The sequence below is a fragment of the Alligator sinensis genome, unplaced genomic scaffold (genome assembly GCF_000455745.1).
Source record: "Alligator sinensis unplaced genomic scaffold, ASM45574v1 scaffold1777_1, whole genome shotgun sequence".
Lineage (NCBI taxonomy): Eukaryota > Metazoa > Chordata > Crocodylia > Alligatoridae > Alligator > Alligator sinensis.
In genome coordinates this window covers 151264-164154 of record NW_005843174.1, presented here as the reverse complement: position 1 = coordinate 164154, position 12891 = coordinate 151264, and the positions used below count along the sequence as shown (strand labels likewise).

General features: G+C 44.2%; 1 protein-coding gene across 7 annotated transcripts in view; it reads left to right on the top strand.

Moving 5' to 3' along the window:
* Nucleotides 1-12891, top strand: part of MED12L (mediator complex subunit 12 like) — a 226121-nt gene that overhangs the window by 62109 nt on the left and 151121 nt on the right. For all 7 annotated transcript variants that reach the window (XM_025194247.1, XM_025194250.1, XM_025194249.1 and 4 more), the window contains exons 9-11: nucleotides 316-465; nucleotides 1047-1146; nucleotides 1892-2028. In XM_025194247.1, the coding sequence (XP_025050032.1) occupies nucleotides 316-465; nucleotides 1047-1146; nucleotides 1892-2028 (387 nt within the window). The remainder of the gene's footprint in view (nucleotides 1-315; nucleotides 466-1046; nucleotides 1147-1891; nucleotides 2029-12891) is intronic.

Below are 12891 nucleotides of genomic sequence, written 5' to 3'. Positions count from 1 at the left end.
ACTGCAGGGGCTGCTGGGAAGCTGAGTTTGGCTGCTATACTGCCACTGCCCTGCCATGTGCTCGGGGACAGTGGGGACTGGCCGCATGTGCCACAGCCCAGGCTGTCCCCTTTGCCTGGACTGGGTGGAGCCAAGGGACCCACTGTGGGCTGGATAAAATCCCTTGGCATGCCGGATCTGGCCTGTGGGCCATATTTTGCCCACCTCTGGGCTAGAAGCTCAGTAGGCTATCTCTTGGTTTGTATTAGCTGAAACTCATGTCATTTATCACATCCTAGGACAATACTTCTAACTACTTTACATTGTTGCTTGCAGACTGTAACTCTTTGTTGCCCAAGTGCCTTGGTGTGGAATTATTCCACAAATGAAAATAAGAGCATTAATCCAGGCTCTCCTCTGGATTTACTTCAAGTTGCTCCATCTAGTTTACCTATGCCAGGTGGGAATTCAGCTTTTAATCAACAGGTAGGCCTTTTATTTTCTTATTAAATAACTGAGATCCACTTGGTACCTTTAAAAAAAAAATAAAATGGCTCATGCTTATTAAAACTAGCAGGTTAATATATACCTATGCTCTTGGGTCTTGGAATAGTTGCATGCCAGTTTTTGAATTGTTATTTATGATAAGCTTACTGGTCTGCACCTTCAGTCCAAACCATTCAGCATACCTTAAGGCACTGTGACTCTGAAATGAAGTATTGATAATGTTTTCAAAGTAATGATCTTGAATGAAACAGATTATATGTAAAGACACAGCAAATAAGAAGAGAATCATTGCGCTGGTCAGTATAATGCAACATTCATGATTCAAAACTGTCATTTGTGCAGTGCCACTAAATTGAACTTCAGGTATTTATTTGGAGAAGACGATCTTTTGTTAGAGGCAATTTAAAAAAAGAAAAAGTTGAACACGCTATACTTTATCTTACTGTTTCCCTAATGTGCACTGTAGGATACTTTGTTCCTAGAAGGAAATCTGACACATGCTTGAAATGAGGATTGTGATTTCTCAGCTACCAGCTAATTAGCAACAATCATCTTTTCAGGTTCGGGCAAAGATTTATGAAGTAGAACAGCAGATAAAACAAAGAGGTCGTGCTGTGGAGGTGCGGTGGTCTTTTGACAAGTGCCAAGAATCAACAGCAGGTAAAGCAAGTTGAAATGCAAAGTAAATTTTGAGATCCTTGGTCTTTTTTGGGGACTTAATTATTTCTCATTGCAATTAGTTCTAGATGCAAATTTGACATATAGGCACAAAGTAACAAACAGCCAGCATTCATTTAACTTTTGGGCTTGTAGTGTAACTATAGTTTTAGAATTTGGTGGAGAGACTATTGGAATTCAGGTTTCAGGCTTAGATGCTCTGAAGCACCTTGGCCACCTGGAGATATACAATTTGCAGAACTCATTGTTGGGGGAGTTTATGAAGATCTTTTGTGTGGAAGGATGGAGGCTGTTCCAAGAAGGGCTGTGAGGATGATGCACAAGAGCAAGCAAAGCTTGGGGTTTTAGGGTGTGTGGAAGTGCATAGACTTCTTATGACATAGAATGTGCTTGCTCTTTAGATACATTTTTTACTCTAAAACATATTTGTCACATCACGTTTTATTATCTGATCAGATAATTAAGGGGAACGTAACAGGACAAGCGATTACTAAGGAATCTAAGGAATTTGGTTCAAATCTAGCCCAGGTTCATATTGACTGACCAACCTTTCAGAGACCACTTTTGAAATGTACTTTTGTCTTAATTTGTGTTTATAGAGGACAATTGTTCATACCACAAAATCCACAACATAATTAGCATTTTTGTAGGATAAAAATGTTATAATTGATAACTTTCCATTTTCAGAGACAATATACTTTCTGTGTCTTTTAACTTCCATATCTAGGGGTCACCATCAGCCGAGTTTTGCATACACTAGAGGTTTTGGATCGACACTGTTTTGACAGATCAGATTCCAGCAATTCAATGGAAACTCTTTATCACAAGATTTTCTGGGCAAACCAGAACAAGGATAGGCAAGAGGTAATTAGTTTTTTTTTTTTTTTTTTCCTTCTGTCTGCCTTGCAGTTGTGGGTTGATGATTGTCTTCTGTTTCCCTGCAAGTATGTTATAAAAGTTTTTGGATAAAAAGCTTCATATTTTGTTATTTAGGTGCATTGATTAATGACCAGTGCACCAGTTGGTTAGGGGGCTGGGGCACATGACCTTTGAGGAGAGGCTGAGGGAACTGGGCTTATTTAGTCTGCAGAAGAGAAGACTGAGGGGAGGATTTGATAGCAACTTCAACTACCTGAAGGGTGGTTCCACAGAGGATGGAGCTAGACTGTTCTCAGTGCTGGCAGATGACAGGACAAGGAGCAATCATCACAAGCTGCAGCAAGGGAGGTTTAGGTTGGATATTAGGGAAAAAATTCTCACTAGGAGGGTGGCAAAGCACTGGAACGGGCTACCCAGAGAGGGGGTGGAATCTCCATCCTTGGAGGTTTTTAAGGCCTGGCTTGGCCAAAGCCCTGGATAGGATGATGTAGTTGGGGATGGTCCTGCTTTGAGCGGGGGTTGGACTAGATGACCTCCTGAGGTTCCTTCCAACCCTATTTTTCTATGATTCTATAATATTTTGGTGGGTGGAATAACTTTTTGCTATTATAACACAATCTGGTGTTACATGATGTAAACCTTATGCTGTAAAAGCTCCAGAGAAAGACTGATATTTTATAGTGTGTGTATACGGTGGGGGCATGTGACTCTCAATTGCATGGAGATACTGGATCTTGATTGCAAGTTAACATTCTAAATAATTTTATTATAAACAAGGAATATACTGACAAGGAAATTAACCTTGTATCTGGGAAAGTGTTTGTGTAGAGATGCTGTTTGAAATATTCCATTGGCAGAAAACAGACTATAAACAGACTATTCCAACTTTTCTCTGAGCCTAACCCGCATAAAACAAACTGTTCCAAACATGAGATTTTACCACTCCTTTAACTCTCCTATGAAGTATGAACTTTCTTTTTTACCTAGGAGAACTTTTACAATCTTTTCTTGTATGCCTGAAGAGAGGTGCTTGTGCCCAAAAGCTTGCAATTTAAAGAATTTTTTTTTTTTTTTGCAAAAATCTAGTTGGTCTAATAAAAGATATCACCGCTACCACAAGTTCTGATTCCATTGGCAGTAGAAATTCAAGGTGTAAACAGGGGAGCCTTGCTAGAGCCATCAGTTTGCATGCAGAACATCTTTCCTGTTGTAAGAGGAAGCCCAGGCATGGTAACTTACCTCTTTTTATGTTGAGTGCTAAGCTGTTGGCTTCCACTTAACACAGGGCAAGCATATATTGGGACAGTTGCTATGAAGCAATTCATGTGAAGTACTGCTTTTCCTTGTGCCTTGGAGTAAGTTTGCTGGTATGTTTGTACCTTAAAGCCAAACCTCTCCCTGTTATAAGCAGGGATCTGGGTTGTCCATTTGCAATGGGAAAATGTGGTAAAACTTAGATTTTCTTCTTTAAACGAGCAAAATGTGGGTTAAGGTAGGTTTCCCCTTGCAGGCTAGCAGAGTTCCAGCCTGCAAGGGGCTGAAGGGAGCAGGAGGAGGGCAGCCATGTTTGTGTGCGCATGGCTGCCAGGCAGCCTGGAGAGCAGCTCCTGCAGGTAAGTCTAGTGGGGGAGGGGTGGGATTGAGGCCCCCATAGTGAGGGAGAGAAGGAAGTTGGGCGGGGCTGGGGTTTCTGCCCAGCCTGGGTGATGCGTGGGGCCTGGGGCTGTGTGTGACTGCAGGGCCCGGGTGGGGAGTGGGATGGGGCTGCAGACTGGGGGCCAGTGGGAGGCTGACCTCCATGCCCTGCTGACCTCCCCGTGGGGCCTCCATGGCCCAGTGGGTGGCACCTGACATGGCAGAGCAGGGTGGTGTTGGGTGGGGAGCTGCCACCAACCACGAGACCCATGCTGCCATGGAGAGGTGCCCCCTGCCTACCTGGTGGCAGCAGAGAGCGCAGTCCCACACTGCCAACCCACTGCTGCTGGGTAGGCAGGGGGCACCTTGCCATGGCAGCACAGGACTTGTGGCGGTGGCACTGAGCCTCCCCACCTGGCCCTGCTCTGCCCTGTTGTGCTGGGTCCTGCCTGCTAGGATGCGGAGGCCCCGGGGGGGAGGGCAAAGGAGCGGGGAGCCCAATTCTGTAGCAGGCAGTCCCCTCCTGCCCCCCCGCTGCCCCATCTGACAGGCTCTGCTCCGGCCGTACCATCCATCGGAGATGGGGAACTGGGTTCCTCTACCCACTGGGGCCACAGAAGCCGCTGCCTCCTATGGGTGGCAGTGAAGGTTTGGGAGCTGCTGCAGTGGGCAAGGGGGTGTGGATCTGGCACCTTGGCCCCATAGTCCTGGCAGCTGGGGGCCCCTCTGGCAGGGATGGCGGGGTGGGAGGCTGTGTGGGGAGTGAGGGGCAACAGCAGGCTGAGGGTGGGGGTGGAGCTATGGCTTGGGAGTGAGGGGCAATGCAAGGGCAGGACACTGGCATATCAGGGCTGCTCAGCATCACAAAGCAGTGGGGGTTTGCGGGGCAGGTGGGGCGGGACAATCGCACCTGGACCCATGTCCTGATGAGTGAAGGGGGGCAGGGAGAGCTCTGATTTTTCAATGATAAAAAAACGAAAATCACAAGCTAAAATTTATAGATATTTAGAATTTATTTTACTATAGTGATAGTACAGGATATGGGAACCCTACTCTTTGACCCCCACAAGACATGGTCACAAGCTCTTTCCCCTGATGCCCACTGGGCTAGGTGGTCACTCCCACCTGTGGTGTCAGAGCTGCAACACTTAACAGAATTGGAAACTGGTTCCCAATAAGCCTGTACAAATAGGGAAATATTCGATTTGGCTTCGGATTCAGCCAATTTGGAGGACAGTGATTCGATTTGGAGATTCGGATCACTGTCTTGAATCGATTCGGCTGAATTGATTTCGGAAGATTCAGCGCTGATTCAGAGAGATTCGGAGATTCGGCCATAGACTAGAATGGGGAATCACTGAAATACCTATAGCTTTTTTGTCGTTTTTTGGCAGATTTGGATGAAAAGAGCAGGGATGGTAGCCACTTCTGAGGGCATGAAGCCTGACAAGTTTCAAGGAGAGAGATTTAGAGGTTTCTGGGAAACTGCATCTCAAGCTTCTGAAAGTAAAACTCATGACGTGTGTGTTAAGACACAGCAGGATGAAACCAGCCAGGTTGGTAGCCTGTAATAGGAGCCTTCCCGGTGCTCAGGCAGAAACAGCTCACAAAAGGGACAGAAAGGCTGCAGACAGAGGCTAATGTGATGTTTCTATGTCCCTCCCCCAGAGCACTGTGATTGGAAGGGGACTCAGGGAAAGATCAGTCACTGGCCAGCTACTGATGTCAGTCTTTCCCCCTCTGCTCCCCCTCTCTCTTCTCAGTTTCTGTTCCCCTGAAAGACTGCCTTCTGAATCTCCAAATCTTTTTCTGAATCTTTTCTGAATTGAATTGGAGGCTTCGAATCGATTTGGAGGTGGGTTTTTTTGGTCTGCCGAGTCGGATTCAGTGATTTGACCTCTGAATCAGGCCAAATCTTCTCAGAATTGAATCGGCGACCGAAGCTTCACACACCCCTAGTTACCACTCAGTGCCACTGGGAAGGGTTCAATTGTTATGTGCACGCATCCACACCCTTATTTTCTTCAAATGCTTGTATGGCATTAGCTGCATACAAGTATTTGAAGAAAATAAGTACACTTATGTTAGCTTAAGGGCCTTTTAAATGTTAGCTTTCCCCAAATATTTAAAATAATTTGACTGAAATTAGAAAACCATGTTTTTGTGATCCCTTAACCTGATGAGAATTTTCAAATGATTGTAAACTGTTGCTTTGATACCATGTGTAACTTCAGGAGATGAGATTGCATTATGTTGCTGAGTAGCTAATTTTCTAGTATTTACTGTGTAGTATTGGCTACTGTGGATTTTAACTGTAAAAATGAATGCATGTATTTTTCACAGGTTAATGAATGGGGAGGAATACAGCAACCCTTAGTATGTAAAATCATAATATCTCTGTATTTCTTAGTTAAGATAATCTACTTTTTACGAAGTTTAGGAAAATGCAGTTAGGCCACTAGATGGCAGTTTGTTATTGGGCATGTCTCAGGGTTTTATGAATACGTTTAGATCAGCTATATTTCATTTTTGCTGTTGAAGAAGTTACTTACTCAATAGATTTCTACTCGGATAAACTGCCACCTTTATATCTTGTCTTGATTGTTTTTGGTTAAAGATGGACATTCTTTGATCACCTCTGGTCACATATTTATGGACTTGTGCTTGCATTTCATTTTTAGCTAGAAATTTTTATAATGTGTTGCTACGGTGACATAGCATCTCATGTCCTTGTTTCTATAGTGCTCCTTTCATGGAGTGGGGGAGGTTGCCTGCATGCTAACATACTTAAGCCCAATCTATACATTACACTTAAGGCATGATTAACCAGTTAATTATGCCTTAAGTCATGACACGGCCACATGTACCATCCTTTAATGGCGTGATAAAACAAGGAATACGCCACAAAGTTCCATAAAAAATGTGTAATGCCTTTGTGGCTCATACTTATTGTGCCATTAATTAAACATGTGGCCAGATGCTCCAGATGGTTGGGAGATGTGACAAGATGGTTGGGAGCCCCATCTGTTGACAGAGCTCCCAGCTGCAGGGGTGCACCATGCACTGCCCCGGCTGTGAGCCTCCTCAGCTGTGAGATGCTGCCTTGGCTGCAAGCCTCCTCAGCTGACTAGGCTAATGAGTGGGAGTTTGCTACTTGTTGGTGCAGGGGGAGCCTGGGACTGTGGTCTGAGACTCCCCTTGTGCTGCTAGTAAGGTATGATTAGATATGATAAGGAAGACCTGCTCTGCCAGGAAAGATCTACCCTGCTAATTTAGGAAAAAATGAATACAAATGCATTTAATGTGGTGCTTCCACACACTTGTTCTCTTGAGGCTTTTTAATGTCAGCAGAAAGTAATAGCTTTTTTTTCTTGTAGCTGTCATGGGAGACTTGGGCCTTAAGGAAGGGAGTCATCTGGAGGGCTAACTGAGGAAGTGTGATATGTAAGTGGAACTAGTGTGGTGAAACAGATGTGGAGGTAGTTATAGGACAAAGGGATGAACAGAACATTTTAAGATATTAGGGGTGGGGGAGAGAGAAGAGGAGGAATCATAAATTTATATAAATGAAAGTATTGGTTGTGAGAATATTATGTAGGTCTTGAAGTGTAAACTTGTATGGTAGAGGATGTGGTGTGATTGGGCCAGATCTCCACTTTGTGAGGAGGTTGGGTAGCTGAAGGGGGGAAATTACAGTGACCTTCAGCATACATCGTGTTGATGATGTCATGGTGAGAGATGATTAGGAAGTACAGAAGAAAAAATCAGGGGTTCAGCTTTGGCCATGTAAATGTGAATCAAAATGAGATTTGTGGAAGGCAGTGGAAAAATGGATGGAAGATACCTGGTCAAGTGTGGGAATGTGGATTTTGAGACTCATAGTCATGAAGATATTGAAGCTGTCTGAGCAGAGTAGACCAACTGAAATGAGGATTCTGAGGCCAAAGAAGAGACTAAGAATAGAAACTTTGGGTGGAGGGGGGAGAGGAGAGGAGAAGAGCATCAGATTATCTCAGGATTCAAAGGAGGAGGAAGGAGAAGGAGAAAGGATTCAAAGCAAGAGGTAGTGATGAAGAGAGAACAAGGAGGTTGAGAGGCTGCCAGCTCCAAGATCTTGCCATAACAGTTGTTAAGATACTTTTAGGATGTGTTAAACATGCCCCTATTTCACTGTTGTTACTGCACCATCATTTAGTACTTCCTTCAGGAGATACTAAATGATGGTGCAGTAACAGTTGTAGTGTACGGATATTTTTAGCTTGTACATCTTTGTAGTGATGCACTATGATGAGGAAGTGTTGCTACAGTGATGTAACTGTGGCATCATGATTTGTGCCTGCTGATGCTACGTCACCATAGCATGCTGTTACAATGACATAACATCTTATGTAGAAATGCTCTTAGTCACACAAGATAGGATGTATTCAGAATTTTTTTCTCTGACCATCTCCAGTTGTGCTCACTTGTTTTACGGAATATTAATACTATATTGAGAACTGAACATTTAAGCAGGAATTATGGATTCCTGTACTTGGACAATGATGGATTCCTGGACTTGGACCTTAACATAGGCTGTATATTCATAGTCAAATAATCTGGGAGATTTCTCCCAGGTTTTTTCTCCTGGCAGAGAAACTTGTATAGAGCTATACTTTGAGGCTGAGGCCCTGGAGAATGGAAGGTTTGCAGTGGTACCACTATGCATCTGGGGGGCAGTGGTGGTGGCTGTGCATACATTTGTGTGCTCTGCAGGCTTTCTTACTCTGCCTGGCAACAGGTGGCAGCAGTGCATGGAGCAGCCCTTATTGGCTTTTCCAGACTGCCCATGCTCAGCCAGTGTTTCTCTGCAGCAGTGTGGGGATTGTGAAGGAGGCATGTTTTGCTCCTTGCTGGAGCAACAGAGTCCAGCAAGGGTCTCTAGTGGGGGTTGTGGGGAAAAGGGCAGAGGAGGGAAGGATGTTGGAGGACTGTGTTCCTTTTTGAGAGAAGCCCAGCAAGTGCAGACATTTGCTCTCCTAAGAGAAACTCCCCATGGGAGAAACTTGACCTGGGTTGTTCCCAGGTTGTTTTTCCTCCTGGAGTGACCATTTTTATACATATATTTTTATTTTGTGTGTGTATGTGTGTATTTTTATCTCCTCAACTTAGACCAAGGAAAGGTTGTTTTGTAAAGACCACTATTATGGTGTGGTACAGACCTTTATTTTCTCCTGGGAGAAGCTCTGCTCTCCCAGTGGAAACAAGTGTGTGTGTGTGTGTATTGTATATATAGAGAGAGATATAGATGTGTGTGTATCTGTCTATATCCATCTATCTATATCAATATATAGATATAATTTGCTACGGGGGCATCATGGAATCAGCAACTGCTGTAAAATGGAAAATTGCTCTTTGTTGTGCAAATCAAACAGGATTCCTTCCCTGTTGGTGTCAGATGGCAGGCAGAGACGTGTAGAAATCTTTCTTGTTGTTCAGCAATGAAGTTTTATAATCCCAAATTGGCTAAAATTCAGCATCTTCCATGTTTCTGGGATGTCTTTGGCAGCTGTGTTGGTCTGAGACAAAAAAAAAAATCTAGAACTCTTGGTTCAGAGATGATACCTTTTATTAGACCAACTGAGAAATTGCAAAAAAAAAAAAAAAAAAAAAAAAAAAAAAAAAAAAAGATCTTTTTCTACAAACTTTTGGGCTCACGTGCCCTTCATCAGGCTCAAGGAAAGTTAAAGATGGTAAAAAGATCCTGCTTGATCTGCACAGCAAAGAGCAACCCCGCAAAGACACTCTCACAGACCCAGAGGAACAGATTTCCAGCTTCTGCTTCCTCTGTGCAAAAATGAAATTTATTTCCTACATATGGGGACTTTTTACCATCTTAACTTTCCCTGAGCCTGGTGAAGGGTGTGCGAGCCTGAAAGCTTGCAGAAAAAGATATGTTTTTTGAAATTTCTCAGTTGGTCTAATAGAAGGTATCATCTCTGAACCAAGAGTTCTAGATTTTTGCAATTTTTTGTCCCAGACCAACACGGCTGCCAAATATATCCCATCAAAAAAACCAGTTGTTTTTAAAATGGAATTTAATAGGTTTATAATATAATCCCTTTAATGTAGTGCTTGTTATAGCTGGGGAGACTAGTTTGGATGACCAAATGGCCCCTTCCAGTTCTCTGTTCCAGAAAAAACCCTTAGCCTAGATTTTTCTATGTTGCATTACTATAGGCATGGGGTTGCATGTACACATTGACACACATGCAGTCTCAACTGTAGAACTGTTGTACACAGCTCAGTAATAGGTCCATGCTAATTTTCAGAACACTACATATTATTGTTTTAAAGAAATAATGAATTGGTAGCCTCCATTCCACCCAGACCATTTTAAATGAGAATAATATTTACTGAGATCAGCTAGATTTAAAATGAAGGGGTAATTGCAATATCGATGCCTCCTTAGCTGCAGAAATATCTCTGGAGATTTGGAGTACAAGTACAGTTTTAAAGAACTGAGGCACAATCTCAGAAGTTCAAGACTGCGTTAGGAATTTCTTTATGTAAGGTAGGGGAGTACAATGGTATTTTGTAATGCATAGGAATATAGTAGGAGTTTCTTACCTCAGATGACTACATTTGTAAGAAGACTCCTTGCTTAAAAGATTTGAAAACTGAAAGTCCCAGAAGATGCAATTATTTTTAATGCTTTTTATCAGCCTCTTCTTTGAATTGCATGAGTAGCAACTACCTGGCTTTAAGGTACAGCCATAGGTGCTTTTTGGTTTTTTTCCTTTCTGTGCCTTGGAATTGTCAACCTACCCTGATAGAAAAGTATACATTTAACTGAGCTTATCAGGCAGTAAATTGCAGCAAGAAGTGTATCACAGTGGAAGCCAGGGAATAGCTTTCTTCCTTAGTGTCATTGGTGTTTTAGCAAAGTCACTTACATCAAAGTCACCTAATTTGGGGTGTTCAGTATTTGGGTGCTCAACCTATTAAACCTGGTCCAGTCAAAGAGAATTGTAGCTACTTTGTGTGCATGATGACTGAGACCTACATGTCTTGTGTTTGAATCCTCTGAAGCTGAATGACAATGTGCCACTGCCACTTTAAGGGCTGGAGCAGGCAGGTGCTTGATTAGGGGGGCCATTTTCTAACTTAGGCGGACCAGGCAGAGGCAGCAGTTTGCTGCTTGTAGCTGAGGGAGCAGTATCACCTGGCTGAGCTGCTGCTCAGAACATCTTGTAAGGGCAGGAGCTATGGGATGGCAGAAGGCTCCTGGTCCTAGGCATGGCCTGAAACTGCACCCTGCTGGGGTAGGAAGACCTGGAGGGACTTCCCATGGTGGGGCAGTGTCATTCAAATGCCAGGACCACTAACCTCCCTAGTGAAAGGTGGGTAGGGGTGCCTTAATATCCCCAACCCCCACAGCATTGTGGGTAAGAGGGCCAGGCACATCTCTGGACACCTAAGCCCTAAGGGGTGCAATACCCCAGGAGACCCAGTAGTGGGGCAGTAAGATATTTGGTTGGCCTGCGCAGAGTAGGGAGCATCTTTATGAACTGAAGGGCTGTGCTTAAGCAAGATGCAGAGTAGGGCTGAAGGCTGGACAGAAGGGCTGCATCAGGGAGTGTGCTGAGTAGGGCTGAAGGACTGTCAGAAAGGCAGCATATGGGCCAACCTTGACTACAGTGCATATTGTATGTGTAGAAGTGCCTGGTGAGGGGCTAGGGTGAAGTTAGCCCAATGTCTGAATTGGCTGGTTACTACTCAGATGATGGTCATGGAACAGGCCCAAAAACCTGCATGTCGGCCAGTCAAGGAGTGAAACCGATAAGCCTGATGGCCTATGGGAGCTGCTCAGAGGAGCAGCGGAGAGTGAAGGAGGCCCAGTACAGAGCAATGTGAAAGAGGCCTTGTGAGAGAGGGCCCAGTGAGAGTGGGGGACAGTATGAGTGGGGTCCTGGAAGGGGCAGCATGTGAAAGGCCTGACAGAAGACTAAGTTTGGTCTGGCCAGGAGAGTAATAATATTTTGGATGCTATCTGAGAGGCATGGGTCATAGTGTAGGGTGGGGGGTATGCCCATGGATAGCGCCCCCAGCATCAGGGCATAAAATGGGCAGCCTCCTGCATATACAATCAGTTTACTTGATCTGCAATTCATGGCAGGCAAGACTGGGCAGACTGCCCTACTTAGGCAAGTGGGTGGGCCAACATGAGACATGGCCCCGGGATGTCTCCCTGTCACAGACAAAAATTATGGGGGACCTTTGTAAGGCCTATGGCCTTAAGTTCTCTGCACCTCACCAATATTTGTATTTTTATTCATTTTGCACAGCATTTAGGGACTTTCAGATGAGAAACTTTCAGATGGAGTATAATATACTCCAAGCTTTTTTTTTTCCTAATGCAGTTTCAAATTAAGGTGTGTAAATTAGTTGTTTCTGTTTAGTGTCTCATTTTATGACCACTTCCCCTTTGGGAAATGGATAGAACAAGAAAAATGACTTTATAGTAGGTTATCAAAAATCATTTAGAAGAAGATCCTTTGTTTCTTATGGCACTTCAGCTCATCAATATGAATTCTGTCTAGTAGTCTGCTACATGTAGGTCTTCCTCTTTTACTCCATGTGCACTGCAATGACTATTCCAGGCATGGTTATGGATGAACTACCTATTTCCTGATTACTGGTAGATTATTTTACTTCTGAAATGCAACGGTTGGCAACCTTTTTTGCTAATAGCTGCCTACCACTTGAGAGACCTGACTGCTGATTTCCACCTTCTCCTCCCCTCCCCCAGTAGTCCTAGTCCTCTCATCAGCCTTAACCCACTGGCTCCTGGCCTCGCTGACACCTCCACCCCTCTTTCTGCTCCCCCCACAGCAATGGCATCTCAAACAGGATGAGAGGAAGGCAGCTGATGAAGGAACTGGGGGTACTGGGATATGATCCTCCAGGTGCCCCAGTGGCTGCATGGGGTTCCTGCCCCTGGCTTTAACCCCAGCCCCCTCCCCAAGTGAGTCGGGTGCAACTGGGCCAAGGGTTTGGGATCCTTGCCTCTGCAGTAGTGAGTTGGTAATTATGCAGATAGTTATTAACAGGCCACTTTAATTGCCTCTACATAGTAGAGGAGGAGTGGACATATGATACACATCCTGACTACACAATAAATAGTTCAAATCCAGGTTAAAGCCACCTTTTGAAATGTGTGGAAAGGCTACTATG